The sequence below is a fragment of the Stegostoma tigrinum genome, chromosome 23 (genome assembly GCF_030684315.1).
Source record: "Stegostoma tigrinum isolate sSteTig4 chromosome 23, sSteTig4.hap1, whole genome shotgun sequence".
Classification (NCBI taxonomy): Eukaryota; Metazoa; Chordata; class Chondrichthyes; order Orectolobiformes; family Stegostomatidae; genus Stegostoma; species Stegostoma tigrinum.
Genome location: NC_081376.1, coordinates 25,326,571 through 25,345,632, shown reverse-complemented (window position 1 = coordinate 25,345,632; position 19,062 = coordinate 25,326,571). Strand labels below are relative to the sequence as shown.

The window sequence follows — 19,062 nt, the reverse complement described above, 5'->3', positions numbered from 1 at the left end:
AGTGCAGACCATGTGCAGCATTGTGATGGGGTCTATGTGCTAAATGTTTTCTAAAATGATCAAGGAAATATGACTCTACAACTCACTAGAATGTGTAGTTATTTCTTAATACAGGCCTTGTTCCTGCTACTGGTGAGAAATATGTAATGCCTAACTGCCTTGGTTTTTAGTGGCATGACTGGACCTTGTTCTTCATTTCAACTGTGTAACCACAATAATTCTGCAGTTCAGAATTTTCTTGTTTGTTTTGTTTTTTGATTATCCAACATGTGTTCTGTTTGTGAATAGCACCAACACTGTCCATTTGGCAAAGCAGTCTGTCAGTAAAGGGCCCACTTAAGCATGCCCTTTGCCAGAAAACCATCTTCTATTCATGGTCAAGTGTTACCACCTACACTGTTTTTCTTTTGCACATTAACACCTTGTGGCACCTTTGACAAAATCCTTCTGAATTCAAGTACAGCATGCAGTGGGCTGTCCTTTATTCATGGTTCCGCCTTCATTGAGAAGTTCTGCGTACAGGAGTAGGGATGTGTTGCAGTTGTACAGGGCCTTGGTGACGCCACACCTAAAATGTCCAGTTTTGGTCTCCTTCTTTCTGAAGAAGGATGCTCTTGTTTTTGAGTGGGGCAAAGGTTCAGGCTGGCTCCAGGGATGGCAGGTCTGAAGTATGAGAGATTGACTGTTTTTGCTGGAGTTCAAATGAATGTCAGGGGAATCTCCAAGACTTGTAAAATTCTAACAGGACTGGACAGGGTAGATGCAGGGTGGATGTTCCTGATGGTGGGTGTGTCCAGAACCAGTGGTCACAGTATGAGGATTTGGGCTAGACTGTTTAGGACAGAGCTGAGGAGACCATTCTTTCACCAAAAGGTGGTAGATCTGGCGTGGTTCAAGTCCCATGTATGGAGGCTGTTATCCTCTGCAATTTCTTTAGATTGGCCTTGTTGTGAAGATAATGTCTGCTGTGCCTTTCCACAGAGCAAATCTGTGTTGAGACTGCAGTGGGAATTCTTCAGCCTTTGAGAGGAGACAGTTGAGGGGTTTTGCATTGACCTTCCTGATAGCAGATAGCAGAAAGACCTAGAGTTAATATAGATGGTCAGATTTCCCATCTTGCAGATGAGATCATGAGATGTTGAAGTCAGCGGGGTGCCCTCTTATGCCAGATGAGGTTTTGTATTTGTATAGAGTTTCTGTACCATATTTCCAAGGTAATTCTGTCTCCTCTGGTTTTGCTGATCCTTTGTTATCAGAAGGCCTTTTCAGCCTTGCATTGGGCTAAGCTGGTGGGGATTGCATGCTGTGGGATGTGGTTGAGTGCATCCATTGTCAAGTATTGAGTTTTGGTTGAGGACTCCCTCTAGGTGCTCCTTCAATGACTTCTAACTGCTTGTCTGACCGAGTGTTACTTTTTGTTCTTGGCAGTCTGAGCTTGGCCTTTGGGAACTTCAGGCATGGATGGTTTTTGACTGCACCAAAGAATCCAGGAGTTTTGTAGCTGTCAGTGAGTTGCTGGATTTCTGTGCCCTTTTAACATGCCATCTATTCCTTTATTAGGTTTTGGAGCCCTGGTCCTTTTTTCTTGCCTGCAGACCTTCCAGATCAGGAACCGCTTGTGACTGTATTAGCCCTGGATCTCTTGGTCATTCTCTTTGTCAGTCTTGATGATCCTTGATAGAGAAATTTTGTGCTGCACAGGCAGGTTTAAAGCAGATCAGGCAGTGTATATTGAATGTTTTTGTTTAACATCACCCAGTTAGTTGGGTGGCAATAAACAAGAAAAAGAACTGCAGAGGCTGGATGTGCAGAACAAAATCGGAAATTAAGTGCTCATGTCCAGAGTAAGGGTGCTTTGTCATGTATTTGTCTGTCTCTAATAAAATATAGTTTGTCCATGCCATGCTTTAGGCATTTTACCAGGAAGGTTCCATTGGCCTTTGCTATTTTTTTTCTGCGCCTTTTATCCAGCAACATTGGCCAGTGACCGACCAAGATTGGAGTAGATTTCCTCTTGGCCTCATCCATTATTTGAAGGGTTGGGTTATGTGTGCTGACTGATGTACTACTGAGTTAGTGAGCTGAGTAGTCATGACCTGTTATCCCAAATATGTGTGGTGAAGTGATAAATTAGCTTGGGTTTTAAAGATAAAATTAACCCCATAAAGTTGACACTATTCCTCAGATTCTTCCTTCCAGAAGGAGGTATATCTGATATCTTGTATGTTGTGCTGACCACTGCCTTTTTAATTATGACAGCAATGTCAATGTGGTAACATCCAGGTTCCAGGACTGTAGTGATGTGGAGGTGCTGGTGTTGGACTAGGGTGGACAAGGTCAAAAGTCATCTGACACCAGTTATAGCCGAACAGGTTTATTTGAAATCACAAGCTTGTGAGGTGCTGCCCTTTGTCAGGTGAAGTGAAGAGATCACCCAGGCACAGTGTCTATAATCAGATCAAAAGATCCTGCAAGTGGTGTGTTGACATGCTGAATAATAGGTCTGTGCAGGTGATGAAGCATATCGGGTGGTGTGAATAAAATATCACCAGCTGAATGACAAATGAAGGGGTGATTTATAATCCAATTGAGCCAGAGATTATTACAAAAAAACTAAAAATAAGGTGCTAGAGAGCAACTAAATGACTAAAGTAACATGGTAGATGTAAGAGTTGCATGACTCAAATCAAAGTAACAAATAATCCAAAACTTGCAATCTAAGGTAGAGAGATCATAAATTACCAAGGTGGTGGTGTCAAAAGACAGCAAGGAAGATTTCGCAGGTTCAGAAGTGTGGTAGGGCCACATGATATGAACTTAAGATCTCGTTTGAGGCTGTCTTCATGGGTACAGAACCTGGCTATCCATTTTTGCTTGGTGATTGTGTTATCTCAAAGACAGCCTTGGAGGAAACTTGAAGATCAGAAGCTGAATGACTGACTGTTGAAGTGTCCCCTGACTGGGAGGGAACATTCCTGTCTGGCGATTGTTGTGTGGTGTCTATTCATAGGTTACCTGAGCATCTGCATGGTCTTGCCAATATGCTGTGCCTCAGGGCATTCTTGCCTGCAACACAAGAGGTAGACCACTTTGGAGTCATGAGTAGCTGCCTTGTACATGGTGTATAGGATGGGCTGCAGAGCTAAAAGGTAGTGAAATTGGACAGCTCCATGAGAAAATAGATTGTACAGGATGAGCTGAAGGGCTAAAATTGATACTTGACAAACTGCATCACCGTTGAGTCCCATCCAGGCTGAAGACAGCACCAGCAGCCTGATGTTTTTTCTGTAGCTGTCTTTCTGTTTTAGACAGTTTTATGTACGAGACTTATTTTCTTTGTGCTGGATGTTAAGCATAAAATAGGAAGGAGGTTTTGCTCTGGCTTGGAATTATTTTGCTTGTTTTTTCCTTTCAGTCCCATTTCTTATTACCACTAGATAATTGTTTATTAAGTAATAACCATGCATATTTAAGTAAATTGCTGTGGCTGAGCCTTCTCTTAATTATATTTACCCAAACTGAAAAGACCACCTTGAATACATGCTGGATCCAAGACGTGTGGTAGGTGATGTTCCCACTTGTCTTGGTAGTATCTGTTTCAGTGATATGGCATGTCTTGCGCATGTTGCAATGACTAGGGATGTGTGGTGTTGATGCCCTGAAGGCCAAGTAGCTTGCAGCAAACTAATGGTCTGTTTAAGGTTTGAGGTAAGAAGTGGAGGCGTAAGAATGATCTTCGCGAGATGCTCATGGCCGTTGATGCAGTGTTGGAGTCTGAAGAATGTGGCATAGTTTCTCCACTCTGGGAAGTCTGCCTGGGTGCCCCCTCACTTCACCTTTCAAAAGGGCAGTGCTTTGAAAGCTTGTGATTACAAATAAACCTGTTGGACTTTAACTTGGTTCATGTGACTTTTGACCTATAATAGTGAGACATTCAGGACTTTGATGCTGGGCATGTCCAGGAGGGTCCTGATGTTGTAGGGGTAGGCATAATGCTTGGAGACCAGGCTGTGCTGCATGGGCTGACACATCTCTCCTCTTCCCGCCTTCAAGCTTTTGTTACCATCAGCAACGTTCTAGGAGACTACAGGGGGTGGCATCAGAACGGGGAGGATGCTCTATAATCTGACAATCATGCAAGATTAGCAAGTGCATTTGCAGCAATATACTTCACAAATGGTGTCAGATCTGCCCTGCAGCATTTTTTACTAGGTTCTTTGTCACAATCCAAGTTCTAGACCTGCCCTCCCCTGCAGTTTTAAAGCTGTCTAGCTCCGTTTGTTTCTCACTCAACCAATGTAAGGAGATTATCATCTGGTTATACATCAGGTGTTTGCTCTCCCTGTACACTTTCATTGCCTATGCCCACTGTATACTGCTCCTGGCCACTTTGCTATCATTTCACCCATTGATTGCTATCAGAACATGCGCACACAATGAAGTCAGGGCATCAAGGACAACTCCTCGCTCATTCTCAAAATACTGCCAGAGGATCTTTACGTTCACCTGATGGGACATGTGCTGCCTTGGTTTAATGTCTTCCTTGAAGTAGTTACCACCTGCTAGTTCAACATTCCCTCAGGACAGCTTTGTATTGTTGTAGATCGTTAAATATTTAGTGTGGGACTTAATCTACTTGAGAGAACCACTGAGTAATGTGGGAATGAACAAGAATGATTTACAACAACAACAAACTGCTGGAAAAGCTCAGCAGGTCTGGCAGCATTTGTGGGGGAAAAAGTTTGTTTCAGGTTGAGTGACTCATCCTCAGAAATGATGGTAGCTAGGAGAATGTCTGTATGTGCAGAAGATAGGGTAGGGGGAGGGGTTAAGGAGTAAACCATAAGTGGGGATAAAACTCAGAATAGTTGGACAGACAAAGAAATGGATAACAGTCTGAGATAGTAGGAACTGCAGTTGCTGGAGAATGAGATAAGGTGTAGAACTGGGTGAACATAGCAGGCCAAGCAGCATCGAAGCAGGAAGGCTGATGTTTCGGACCTAGACCTTTATTCCGAAATGAAAAAGAGTCTAGGCCTGAGATAATGGGAACTGCAGATGCTGGAGAATCTGAGATAACAAAGTGTGGAGCTGGATGAACACAGCAGGTCAAGCAGCATCTTAGGAGCACAACAGCTGACGTTTCAGGCCTAGATCCTTCATCAGAAAAGGCCCGATGTCAGCTTTTGTGCTCCTAAGGTGCTGCTTGGCCTGCTGTGTTCATCTAGCTCCACAATTTATTTCTGATATTCAATCTGACGTCGGGGTGGTGGGGGACAGTGAATGATCTTGCTGGAGACTGTTAGTGGCTAACAGGTAGCCTGTAATGACAGACTGAGATAACAAGTGGTTTGCAGCTCTTCTCCCTGGATTAGGAATGCCTTTAGGCATTGTGTTCTGAAAACCATGTAGATATTATTAAGGTGTGGAGCTGGATGAACACAGGCCAAGCAGCATCTTAAGAACAGTATTAATGCAACTGCAAACAGCTACAAATGTTCCTGTATCTCTCGAATTGAGCTTTCTGGAAATATCCTAAATTTCTGATTTTTCTCAGTGACTCCTCTATTTAAGGCAGACAGACTTGTATTCTGTAAGATTTGCAGTGCTAATCAATGCAACTGGCCAACAACTAATGGATAATATTTCATGTAGTTTTGCTTTCTCTGGTTTGTGTGGGGTTTTTTAGTTCTCATTTGTGCATATTTGTCATTTTATCTAGTGAATTAGAGCAGAGCATCAACCCTGTTTTGTACCTTGCCAGACTTTTGAATGTATTATTTACCCTCACTTAGCTTCATTTTAAAATGATAGGCCTGTGACCTTTTGGGATAGAGCCAAGATGTAGGCATTTGTTTTACCCACTATTATATTTCCCTGAATGTGAAGCTGGTGGCAAAAAAGGGCATATTCGCACTGCTACTGAACTTTGTAGTTGAGCAAGTCACTGATTTGCACATAACACAGATTGAAGCATTCTCGGATCAATTTGTTGAATTTGGAACAACAGCATGAATCAGTTTTGTAGTTCAGACTGTCAGATTACAGATGTCTAGAATCTGTAAATTGCACAAAGTGCGACTGTGATAATTGTTTCCTGGTATCCTTGGACTGCAATCTTTAAGCAACTTGATTTATGTAAATTGGTGCCAAATAAGCAGTTCTTGTTAAAATGAACTTTTATGTTTGTGCATTTGTGCTTGGATTAAGGATGTGCGTCCTCGCTGCCAGTAACCATTCAAATAATGAGGCTATGCAGAAATGATTTCAAACTTTAAAACTGCTGTTTAGAATTTGCAAAGCATTTGTTTTAAGCTGGCTAAGTCACAAATTACTTTGTAGATTTAATGCTTTACTGTTTTGAACTAATGAATACATCTTGGTCAAAATGTTTTTGTTTGCATTCCCTCCAATTTCCTCAGTTACTCTGTCTTGGTTTCTTTTTAGTATTTCATTCATTGGGATGTGGATGTTGCTGAATTTATTGCCTTTAGTTTTTTTGAGAAAGTGGTCATAAGCTGCTGCCATAAATTACTGTGATCCACTTAATATAAGTGCACCATTGCACTTTTGTAGGATTTTTCAGATTTTGGCAATAGTTTGGATTTTTGCTACTAAAACAAAACTCGTGTTGGGAAATTTCCTGACTTGGCAAATCCTCAACTTATTATCTCACTTTTTTGCTGCAGTGGGTACTGATCAAGCTGGGTATGCCACCTCTGGGGGCACTTTAAAATTGGGAAAATGCAGAGGCATGTTAGAATCAAGCAGGCCTGCTAGACTAAGTAGTTTTATGAAAAGCTGTGAGGCTGTATTGTACATCATCCAGCTGCCCCAAAGGGGCAAAGACGCAGAATGTCTGTTTCTCTCCCCCCCCCCCCCCCCCCCCCCCAACTTTAGTTAATGGCAGTTGAAATATTGCTTTTTGTTTTTTGACTTTTTTGTGCAGTGGCTTGCTGTGATTTAAAGAAGCTGCTTTGGGGGGCTTTTTTCATTCTAAGTGGGACTAATGAAATTAGTTTTTGCTTTTTTATTATCCAACCTATTTTAATCTTTTATGGTTATAGTCTTCCAGATGACTACAAGTGTGGGAAAGCTCTGGGACCAGTTGAATCACTCCAGGAACACCCAGCTGATCCAGATAAAATCCTGATTGGCTACAGCAGAGGCCTGGTGATACTGTGGGGGCAGGCAACACGCTCCGTGGAGAATCTGTTTCTAGGCAACCAGGTACCTATATCAGAGGTCCCATGAGATAATCTGTTGTATTTGCTGTTTGCACAAGTGAAGCGTTGGGTTCAACATCTCCATTACAACTTATCTCATCCATTCCCAAATCTGTTTCCCATCTCCCCTGGAAACTTTGCCCCAGTGGGGCAATCTGCATACATGGCCAATGAGGTCAAGACGCATGGAATGTATATCAACTGTTAGCACTGGTTATCATCAATAAGTGACTTCAGGAAGACTGTGTGCAGGAGGCCATCTTGATATCCATCTTTGCAACTAATCATCACCTGACTTACTAATTTAGTAATTTAGAAAAACTGGATAATACCTCCACTATAATTTGGAATTGGTACTATATGTACTCTAAATCCCAACATAAAAAAAAGCTTATTTGCAACATAATCAATAACAAAAACTGCAGAGGAGAATCCTTATTGGCCAATGATCTGAAAAGCAAATGGTAGAATTTGACAGCTTCTCGGTCCAGCTGTTATTTTTGTAGAGTTAGAGCTGTCCAGATATCTTGGTCCAATTGTCCATGCTTGTCATATATCCTAGATAATCCCATTTGCCAGCATTTAGCCAATATCTCTCTAAACCTTTCCTACTCATACACCCATCCAGGTGCCTTTTTAAAATTTTGTAATTGTACCAGCCTCCGTTTGCTCTGGTAGCTCATTCCGTACACACACCACCATGTACATGAAAAATTTGCCCCTTAGGCCCCTTTTTAATTCTTTCCCTTCACCTTAAACCTATGCCCTCTAGTTTCCCGACCTTGGGGAAAATTTTAATTTAATCCACCCTATCCATTCCCCGCACGATTTTATAAACCTCTGAGGTCTCCCCTCTGCTCCTGACGCTCCGTAGAAAACAGCCCCAGCCTATTCAGCCCCTCCTTCTAGCTCAAGCCCTCTAATCCTGGTAAAATCTTTTTGTACATCTTTTCTGAACCCACTCAAGTTTTGCACCATCCTTCCTGTAGCAGGGGGATCCAGAATTGAACACAGTTCTCCAATAGTGGCCTAATCAACATCCCATAGAGCTGCAAGATGACCTCCCAACTGGCATACTCAATGGACTAGCCAATTAAGGGAAAGTGATGGCCTGGTGGTGGTATTGCTGGACTGTTAACCCAGGGACCCAGTTAATGTTCTGGGGACTGGGGTTTGAATCCCACCCCAGCAGATGGGTGGGTGGCTTGGTTTTACAGTACCTTTGCCAAGAGTCATGTTTTCTACTATTGATTTAATTGCCACAGTGAGACCTGTAGTTGCAGTGCTGGACAATGCATGGTGTTGGTTCATGACTAAGGCTTGTAATCCTGTAGCAGCTCGAGAGCATAAGCTGGGAGAGGAGCAGCAGGACATTTGTTAGCTCTCACAGTGATGGAGGCTACATGGTGTGGCCAATCGACGGTTCAAAGTGCAAGACCCAACCCCTCACCACTTCTGTACCTTACGGTGAGTAAATCAGGACCAGGTACAAACCATGTTCAATTTTACATTTTATCAAAATCCACTTTATGGTTAAAGATGAATTGGTTTAAGTCTATTTGTCTTGCTTGTCTTGGATTAGAAACAGTTGCGGAGGACTGTAATTCTGACTTGAACAAATAAGAACATGGCAATGACATTACAGTCCTGCATTCAAGAATGAATAAATAAAAAGTGAACTGAATTAGGTCTTTTTTAGTTTGTGTGGGAGGAGGTTATGAAAGCTTTGAATATATTTCCCATTGAAAAAGCTGGGGATTACTGCCACTGCAGCTGGTTCTTGTCTATACTTGAATGGCTGTCTTGGACACATGAGCCTTTCAGTAAAGGGTTGTTGGGGGAGGCAGAAGATTGACTGACTAAAGGACATGACTTCTTGGAAGCAAGATGAGTTGGTGTCCTGCAGAGATTCGCATCCACTTGGCAATTCTGTTTTACGGCCCTTCGGGCTCAATTTGTATGAAATTGCAAAACCTGATAACACCATTGTAGTGGCTGCTGCTTCCGGCTACTTCCACAACTATCTAATTTTTCCTGAAAAATTTGGCTGTTTTTCTATAATGTTCAGACTTGCTGATTTGGTTAATTTGTAGTTTGCATGTTCCTTCAGCTTTTCTGCATAGCTCACTTTTCAGATTTGAAAACATTAGTGCAGTTCCATGTTTGAAAGTTGCACTGGCATATGATCAAGATTTGCTCGCAGGAAGGAGTGTGTATATGTTGAGGTGGAAGTGTTTTTGGTGGCTGAGTGCCTGTGGAAGGTGTTGAAATGTTATGTCCTCATCAGTTGGACTGTGCAGCTATAGCACAGATGTGGGCCACAGGGGAACAATGGTATTTCCTCCAGCTTTCCTGGACAAGTTTCAGCTTTGGGAATGCCTCAAATGGTTTTGTTGCATATGCATGTCATTCTCTGTTCTGCTATTATAGGGTTCCCACTGGATCATTATCTTTTAAAACAAAAAATGGGTTCCTGCCTGTCTGCAAGAAATGCAGGAAATCACTATTCCTTGTCATTTTTTTATTCCATGAGGATCAAAATTTTTATTGTTCAGTCGAATAAATTTGTACTTTGGTGCTCTCCCCCCCCCCCCCCCCCCCCAACCCAACAATAATCTCTAGCCTGAAATAGATGACTCTGCAATAATGCTGATAACTGCTGTTCCTTTTTATTTTCCCAAATCTTCAGTATATGACTTTTGGACTCTGGGAAGCAAAAAAGTGACCTTTCTGAATGTAAACCTTTTTTTAAAAGATGGTCTCACTTAAATCCAATTAATACTGCCTAATGATGCTTCCTACTTTTCATTCTTGCCATTCTCCCTTTTGACCCTTTGTTTTGCCTGGGATTCGGGATTGTTTCTTTTTAAAAGCTAACAGAAAGAGTGATACCCTGTCATTGCAGCTGTGTCTCAGCTCATTGTGGGTGGGCTGCACGGCCAGTGACTGAAATCGACCTCTGGTTTCTTATTCGCTCCAGCTGATTCCATGAAAGGGGTAAATGCTGGGTTAGAAGGTCAATGAATTAAAGTATCTTTTGACACCAGATACTTTCCCTCTTTTTAATTATGAGAACTTCAAAATTACTCTTTCAGGAAGTTTAACACTTTGGTGATTTTTGTAATGAAATCAGTATGACAGTGTCTTAACACATTTCCTTAGTGAATAAATTTTGTTTCTTTCAGGTCCATTCCCTTGCAAAGCTATCAACAAAATACTTTGGAGAACATCAGAAACTGGGTAAGTATCTTTTTGACCTAAAGTCAAAGCACTAACAAGTGACTTTTCTTTGTGCTTTAATTTCTTGCTGTTCTAAAGACTGAAAATAAAATGAACATGTACTTTACTGTGTGGCATTGTGCCAGCATAGGTGTTTTCTTTGGAAAATCTCATGCTTATGCTGACCTATTCTTTTTCTCTAACCCTACAGGGGAATTTATTCAGCTGCTTGTGTTGATCTCTGCCATGGGTGCTGCTTGTGGTTTTTTGCATGAGGCCAGGCAATTCCTCCAGTAGGTCATCCCAACCTAGGGCAGAATTATTTTGCCCTTGGACATGTTTGAAGGCTGGAAAGGCATGCAGTTAAGCAGAGTGGTGTCATACTCTGCTGCCATATTTCCACTAGGAATGTCCATGGACAGTCATCCTGTTCTGCCACCAATCCAGGCCTTTACATGGCCATTTGAGGACTACCTGTAGTGGTCAACTTGTGTGATCCAGTTGTTGCTGTGTTGTGGGGAGGCAATTGTTATTAGCCGAAGGCACGATTTGATCAATGGAATGGACATTGGACAGCCTGCTGGGGATGTCTCCTGTTCAAGAATGCAATCCCTCGTCTAAAATTAATCCATTAGTTTAGCCCTGGGTCTCCACAGTTCTAGAACACTAGTGTTGTTGTTCTGGCGGCAGCCCTCTGCTGCACGTGACTTTCGCCCCCAGGGTGTCTATTCTAGATGAAGGCCTGAAAGTGATCTCACCACAGCCTGATTGGTATGTGAATCAACTGACCTTTCTCAGTGGAGCTAGCACAGATGTTTTTAAGTTCTCCAATTGGCTGCTGAGCCCCTGGCTGAGATTTGAGATTCCATCTGATGTCTGCCTTTGCCCGCCTCAGGGGAAAAAACAGAAAAACACTATATTACCACTTTAAATGGGAGAGAGATTACAGAACTTTTTTATGTAGAGAGATTAGCATGTCCTGATACACACAATACCCAAAATTAGTTTACAGATACGGGAGGTGATTTAGAAAGTCAAATAAGATGAGTTCATTGCATGGGCAGTATACAAGTGGAGAAGTTTTACTAGAGCTATACAGAGACTTTATACACCACATTCCAGATGTGGTCTTCGGTTTTGCACTGCCTAATTGAAAAAGGATGTAATTGCTTTAAAGTTTGGAAGTTTTAATTAATTCCTTGGGATGAAGGCTTACTTTCTGAATAAAGGTTGACCAAGTTGGGCCTGTTGGCGTTTAAGAAGAATGAGAAATGATGTTGAAACAAGATGCTGAGGAGTCTCAATAGGTTGGGTACTTCAAGAAAGCTCCCTCTTGTGGTTGAAATTCAAATAGGAGCAACACAATTTAAGAAGCACTTCTCCCCTTTCAGATGGGAGTGAGAAGTATGACCAGAAACTTGTCGTCTTGAATGGCACAGCAAGCTTAAATGGTCATCTGGTTTCCTCCTGCTCCTAGACCCCCTGTTCTTTTATCTAAAATAACCTGTCCTAAGGTGTGCTTTGACTGACACTTGCCCTTCACAGTCCAAGTATCATTGAGGACGTTGCAGAGGGTGTAATGATGGGAGATTTGAGTGGATTATTATAAATGGTGCTTGTACTTGGGAGATGCCTTATGCCATCCTTGGATTTTAATTACTTTGTATTTGCTTTTCCTCCAGGAGCCCTTTTGTAATCTTTAGTGGTGGGATGCCAAGAGCCAGCTATGGAGACAGGCATTGTATCACCATAATGCAGGGCAAGGTCCAAGTAACACTGGATTTCACCTCACGAGTGATAGACTTCTTCACTGTGCATAACACTGACCCTGAACAAGGTAATGGTCTCTTTCTTAGATGTAGTTTGAGACTCCAAGTCTGTATGTTAGGTAGGACAGAGCTGAGCTAGCGTTGGGTTGTGTTGCACAGTTTGAAGGAGTCGGAATCTTCGGGTGTTTTGGATTGTTATTACACAATGAACGTTTGGCCTGTGCATCTCTGCAGTTTGCAGTGAGGCATATACGATTGGAAAGCTGATGCCCATTAGTGAGGGGAGTATCTCCCAGTTAAATGTGACTTAAACATTGTGTTGGCATGGAATTAGTAAGGTAATGGAAATTCGGTGTGAGTGGGAGGCAGATTGGAAACTGAGGCGAAATGCAATGTTGGTTCAATGTCTGGGCTGGGAGACCAGTATCCTCAATTGAGAGGAACTGTACTTTTTGTGTACTGTGTACATTGTTTCCCATTTGTCATTCCTTTAAGGCAATTTGTCTTCCAGAGTATTTAATAAAGAACTTGTTATTGGTCAAAACTGCTTAAAGTTGTAATATGTTTTTGGGTTTAGAGGTACACTTTTTGGTCAGAAAGCTGGTAGCAAAATGTTAGTGATTTGCTGCCTCTGAGACACTTCCAACTGATGCAAATAGTGATTTGACTTTGTTTGCCTTGTAGAGTATGACAACCCCACAGTCCTTATAGTGCTGGTGGAGGAAGAATTGGTGGCGGTGGACCTACACACTGCAGGTTGGCCTACTATTACTCCACCTTATCTGGCACCACTTCATTCCTCTGCCATCACATGTTCCTATCATATTTCCAATATCCCAGTCAAACTTTGGGAGAGACTCATCTGTGCAGGGAAGCAGCAGAGCCCTCGGCACTCAACAGTGGTGAGTAACAACCAAAAAAATTGGGATAATGCATGACTTTTTCTAAACCAGCTGATAGTTACTGTAATCTTGTGCTAAGTTAATTTGAGCTGTCTATACACAGTCCAACTTATGGAAGCCAGTGTGTTCTTAAAAGTTCAATTACTTTATTAAGGCCACCTAGATGTAGCCTTGATGGACTTCTTCAGGTTTGCTGGGGCTACTGTAAGATATAGACCCTTGATACTAGGCTGATTTAAGTCTGGCAGTTTTGTGATTTTGCTTAATATAATCTTCTGCGTTCAAGCACAAAAAAATACCAGGAGCTGGTCCACCAATACTGTAACAAGACATGATGCCTTTCTAAATTGAAAGCCTTTATCTCTTCACAGTCTGTACTCCCTATTCATATCTGTTGAGATACTAAAAAGTAGCTATTGTATTGGCCTCCTCCACAACCTCTCGCAGTGCATTCCAGCCACTTACCACCACCTGTGTGCAAAGAAAATGCCTCTTGCCACTCCTTTTTAAACAATCTTTGTTTGCCTTTCAATCTATGTCCCCCATTGACATTTCTATACTGGGGAAAAAGACTCTAGCTATCCATGCCTCATAATTTTCTAAGCTTCTGTCAGGACACCCCTCATCCATTTGACTTTCAAGTGAAGAACCAAACCAAGCTTGTTTAATTGCTAATTGCCTCCTGATTGCTAATACCCACCAAACCAGGCAAAGTCCTGGTAATCGTTTTCTGAACGTGCTCCAAAGCTTCCATATCCTTCTGGTAGTGTGGTGACCAAAACAGTACATGATATTCCAAATATGGCCAAACTAAAATTCCATCTAACCGCAGTGACCCTCCAATGTTTAATGTCTGCCCCACTGATGTAGGCAAATAGGCCTTTGCTTTTTGACCATCTTGTATGCTTATGTTGCCATTTTCAAGGAACTGTGGGCCTGTACACGTAAATTTCTGCCTAGTGATGGTACTACGGGTACTGCCGTCCTGTATTAGATCCAGCCTATTTATATCCTGCTGTGTCCTCTGGCAATCCTTTCTATTTGCAGTTTCCCCCAGTCTTTGTCATCTGCAGATTTACTAATCCAGCCACCTGTGGAACAGCTCGAACAGTTCATCCACTTCACCAACACCTTCCACCCCAACCTTCAGTTCACCTGGGCCATCTCCAGCACATCCCTCACCTTCCTGGACCTCTGTCTCCATCTCAGGCAACCAGCTTGTAACTGATGTCCATTTCAAGCCCACCGACTCCCACAGCTACCTAGAATACACCTCCTCCCACCCACCCTCCTGCAAAAATTCCATCCCCTATTCCCAATTCCTCCGCCTCCGCCGCATCTGCTCCCACGATAAGACATTCCACTCCCGCACATCCCAGATGTCCAAGTTCTTTAAGGACCGCAACTTCCCCCCCACGGTGATTGAGAACGCCCTTGACCGCGTCTCCCGCATTTCCCACGACACATCCCTCACACCCCGCCCCCGCCACAACCGCCCCAAGAGGATCCCCCTCGTTCTCACACACCACCCTACCAACCTCCGGATACAACGCATTATCCTCCGACACTTCCGCCATTTACAATCCAACCCCACCACCCAAGACATTTTTCCATCCCCACCCCTGTCTGCTTTCCGGAGAGACCACTCTCTCCGTGACTCCCTTGTTCGCTCCACACTGCCCTCCAACCCCACCACACCCGGCACCTTCCCCTGCAACCGCAGGAAATGCTACACTTGTCCCCACACCTCCTCCCTCACCCCCATCCCAGGCCCCAAGATGACATTCCACATTAAGCAGAGGTTCACCTGCACATCTGCCAATGTGGTATACTGCATCCACTGTACCCGGTGCGGCTTTCTCTACATTGGGGAAACCAAGCGGAGGCTTGGGGACCGCTTTGCAGAACACCTCCGCTCAGTTCGCAACAAACAACTGCACCTCCCAGTCGCAAACCATTTCCACTCCCCCTCCCATTCTCTTGATGACATGTCCATCATGGGCCTCCTGCACTGCCACAATGATGCCACCCGAAGGTTGCAGGAACAGCAACTCATATTCCGCCTGGGAACCCTGCAGCCATATGGTATCAATGTGGACTTCACCAGTTTCAAAATCTCCCCTTCCCCCACTGCATCCCTAAACCAGCCCAGCTCTCCCCCCCCCCCCCCCCCCCCCCCCCCACCCACTGCATCCCAAAACCAGTCCAACCTGTCTCTGCCTCCCTAACCGGTTCTTCCTCTCACCCATCCCTTCCTCCCACCCCAAGCCGCACCCCCAGCTACCTACTAACCTCATCCCACCTCCTTGACCTGTCCGTCTTCCCTGGACTGACCTATCCCCTCCCTACCTCCCCACCTACACCCTCTCCACCTATCTTCTTTACTCTCCATCTTCGGTCCGCCTCCCCCTCTCTCCCTATTTATTCCAGATCCCTCCCCCCATCCCCCTCTCTGATGAAGGGTCTAGGCCCGAAACGTCAGCTTTTGTGCTCCTGAGATGCTGCTTGGCCTGCTGTGTTCATCCAGCCTCACATTTTATTATCTTGGAATCTCCAGCATCTGCAGTTCCCATTATCTCTCACCTGTGGAACACCACCTGTTTCAGATCTCCAGTCTGTGAAACTCGCTCTTCCACTGCTACAGTACCTTCTATGAATAAACCAGCTCTATATTGATCTTACCAGCTCACCATGGGCCTCCTGACTTCATCCCAACTCCCAACCCATTGGAACCTTCTTAACTGTGGCAAGAGAATACAAAGATTACATACAAGGCCCCAGCAATTTGCTCCCTGCCTCCCTCCGCATTCAGGGATGGATCCTGTCAACCCTTGGGGTCTTGCCTCCCTTAAAACTTTGCAAAATGTCCAACACCACTGCCTGTTTTACATTGACCTACTGTAGAATTTCAACAAGCCCCTCCTGAGATTCACCAATCACTGTGTCCTCCTTTTATGAATGCCAATGCAATGTATTCATTAAGGGCCTCAGCTACCTTCTCCAGATCAACACACACATTGCTGACTTTGATCTTGAGTGGGCTAACTCTTTCCCAAGCCACCCTCTTGCTCCTTCTATGTCAGATTCACAGATGTACAAGATGGAAACGGACCCTTTTTAGTCCAACTTGTCCATGCCAACAAAATATCCTAAAATCTAGCCCCATTTGCCAGCATTTGGACTATATCCCTTGAAACCCTTCCTATTTATGCACTCATCTGCCTTTTAAATGATGTACCAGCTTCCACCACTTCCTCTTGCAAGTCAGTCCATACATTCACCACCCTCTGCATGAGAAAGTTGCCCCTTCAGGTCCCTTTTAAATCATCCCCTCTCACCTTAAACCTATGCTATCTAGTTTTGGGACTCCTTCCTTGCCACTCCCCATCCCCAACCCCCCACCCCAGGGAAAAGATATATGCTGAGGTTCTCCTATAGCTCAAACCCTCAAATGTTGGCAGCATCCTTTGTACATCTTTTCTGAGCCCACTCAAGTTTTGCAACGTCTCTCCTGTAGCAGGGAGACCCAGAATTGAAAACAGTATTCTAAAAGTGGCATAATCAATGTCCTGTACAGCCATAACATGATATCCCAACTCCTGTACCCAATGCACTGACTGGTAAAGGCAAGCATACCAAACACACTCTTTGCGCTCCTATCTACCTGTGACACCACTTTAAGGAAGTATGAACTTGCACCCCAAGGTCTCCATTCAGCTACTTTCCCCAGGACCTTACCATTAAGTGTATAAGTCCTGTTCTGATTTTCCTGAGCAAAATGCAGCCCCTCCCATTTATCTAGACTAAGCTCCATCTGATCAAGATCCCATTATACTCTGAGGTAGTCAGTACACCTCCAATTTTGGTGTCTTCTGCAAACTCACTCACCTTACCTCCTAGGTTGACATCTAAATCATTATATAAATGACAAAAAGCAGTGGACCCAGCACAGATCCTCATGGCACACAGGTCACTTGCCTCCAGTCTGAAAAGCAACCCTCCTTCACCACCACCTGTTTGGTTTTCTACCTTTAGACCAATTCTGTATCCAAATGGGTAGTTCTCCCTGTATTCCATGTGATTTCACCTTGCTAACCAGTCTGTAGTGAGGGACCTTGTCAAATGCCTCACTGAAGTCCAGACAGATCAGGTCCACCACTCTGCCCTTATCGATTGTCTTGTCTTCATTATTTCTTCCAAAAATTCAATCAAGTTAGTGAGACATTTCCCCCACGCACAGCCATGTTAACAATCCAAAATTGGTCCTTGCCTTTCCAAATCCCTCCCAACAGCTTGCCCACCACCAATGTCGGACTCATCAGTCTAGTCTCCTGGCTTTTCTGACCATCTTTCTTAAATAACAACACCACGCTAGCTAACTTAGCCACAGTACAGGTGCTGGAAGACATCTGATACACACATCTCAGCAAGGGGCCCAACAAGTCATTTCCCAGAGTTTAGGGTACACCTGATCAGTTGCAGGGATTTATGCACCATTATGCATTTTAGGCTGTCCAACAGCAACATCTCTGTAATATGGATGTATTTCAAGATGTTGCTATATATTTCCTCACGTTCTAAATTTTTCATATTCTTCTCTACAGTAAACACTTGTAAAATATTCACTTTACTATCTCCCCAATCTATGCAGCTCCACACGTAGGCAGCCTTGCTGATCTCTAAGGGGCACATTCTCTCCCTAGTTGTCCTTTCCTCAATATATGTAAAATCCATTTGGATTCTCCTTCACCCAGTTTTGCCACAGCCATCTTGTTTCCTTTTTTGCCCCTCTGATTTATAAAATGCCTTGGGATTTTCTTAATCCTGTTTGCTGAAGACATTTCATGGCCCCTCTTTAGTCCCCCCAATTCTGTTTATTTCCTGCGAGCTTTGTATTCTTCGATGGGTCTTGTCTGTCTTCAGTTTTCCGGACATTACATGTGCCTCCCTTTGACTAAGCTCTCAATTTCTCTTGTCATCCAAGGCTCCTGGATTTTGCCAGCCTTGTCCTTCATTTTTCAGAGGAACGTGCTGCTTCTGAACTCGAATCAAGAGGGTTTTTTTTGGAAGATTCCCACACATGAGATGGGGACTTGCCCCCAAACACCCACTCCCAATCTGCATTCCCCAGTGCCTGAAACAACAGGATTTAGATATTTGTTTTGCTTTTGTTAGCTGCTTTCCTTTTTAAGTCTGCAAAAATCTGAAGTCTGCCTTGCATTTAATCACAATAGATTTGAATAAGATGCTTTCCATCTTTAATTGGTGAATTTTGAAATGTCGCTTTTAGCTACCATCAGTTCCTTGTGTATTTGGTAACTTTTTAATGTTAATTTGTTGTTTAGGAGTGGCCAATTAATGGTGGGAAGAATCTAGCTCCAGAACCCCTCCATAATGAACTACTTTTAACTGGGTAAGGGATTTTCCATGCTGGTTTCATTTTGTAGACCTATGATGATTTGTGAAAATCCTTAAATTTAGCAAACTGTTATATTGTTTTCAGTGTAACTTGGTTTACTTCTGTCTCTCCTGCCCCTACCCTTGTAATTTTTTTTTTCTTTTCTCTCCTCATCCTTCCTGCAATCATGAAAGTGATGTCTTTCCATTGTGGTCATTGTTGTATGGCCTTGTGGCATAATGTGCTCATACTGTGATTCACACTTGCAGTAGCCAATAGTGTTGCTTCTTGACAATCCTTTTGGTGTAACAAGGATGCTTGCAACAGATTGAGTAACACTTGGGGTGTCCAGGAATGGGGGATGCCTAAGGCAGGGGCGGCGGTGGGGGTGGTGTGAGGGGGGGTGAGGAGAGAGGAGAGGAGAAGAGAGAAAGAAGAGGCCTAAGTGAATTTTAGTGAAGATAAAGGAATTGGTAAAGGGGAAAAGACAAACCTGAGAAAAATTGTATTTTTAAGAACAACTTGCACAGTAATTAATTGGTCAAGAA

General features: G+C 43.5%; 1 protein-coding gene across 2 annotated transcripts in view; it reads left to right on the top strand.

The window, feature by feature from the left end:
- Positions 1–19,062, top strand: part of llgl1 (LLGL scribble cell polarity complex component 1) — a 105,794-nt gene that overhangs the window by 52,355 nt on the left and 34,377 nt on the right. Inside the window, exons 6-11 of one of the 2 annotated variants that reach the window (XM_048552495.2) lie at positions 7,068–7,230; positions 8,564–8,693; positions 10,412–10,466; positions 12,128–12,282; positions 12,899–13,116; positions 18,462–18,529. In XM_048552495.2, the coding sequence (XP_048408452.2) occupies positions 7,068–7,230; positions 8,564–8,693; positions 10,412–10,466; positions 12,128–12,282; positions 12,899–13,116; positions 18,462–18,529 (789 nt within the window). Of the gene's footprint in view, positions 1–7,067; positions 7,231–8,560; positions 8,694–10,411; positions 10,467–12,127; positions 12,283–12,898; positions 13,117–18,461; positions 18,530–19,062 lie in introns of both variants that reach the window. The other variant, XM_048552494.2, reaches the window with a different exon arrangement.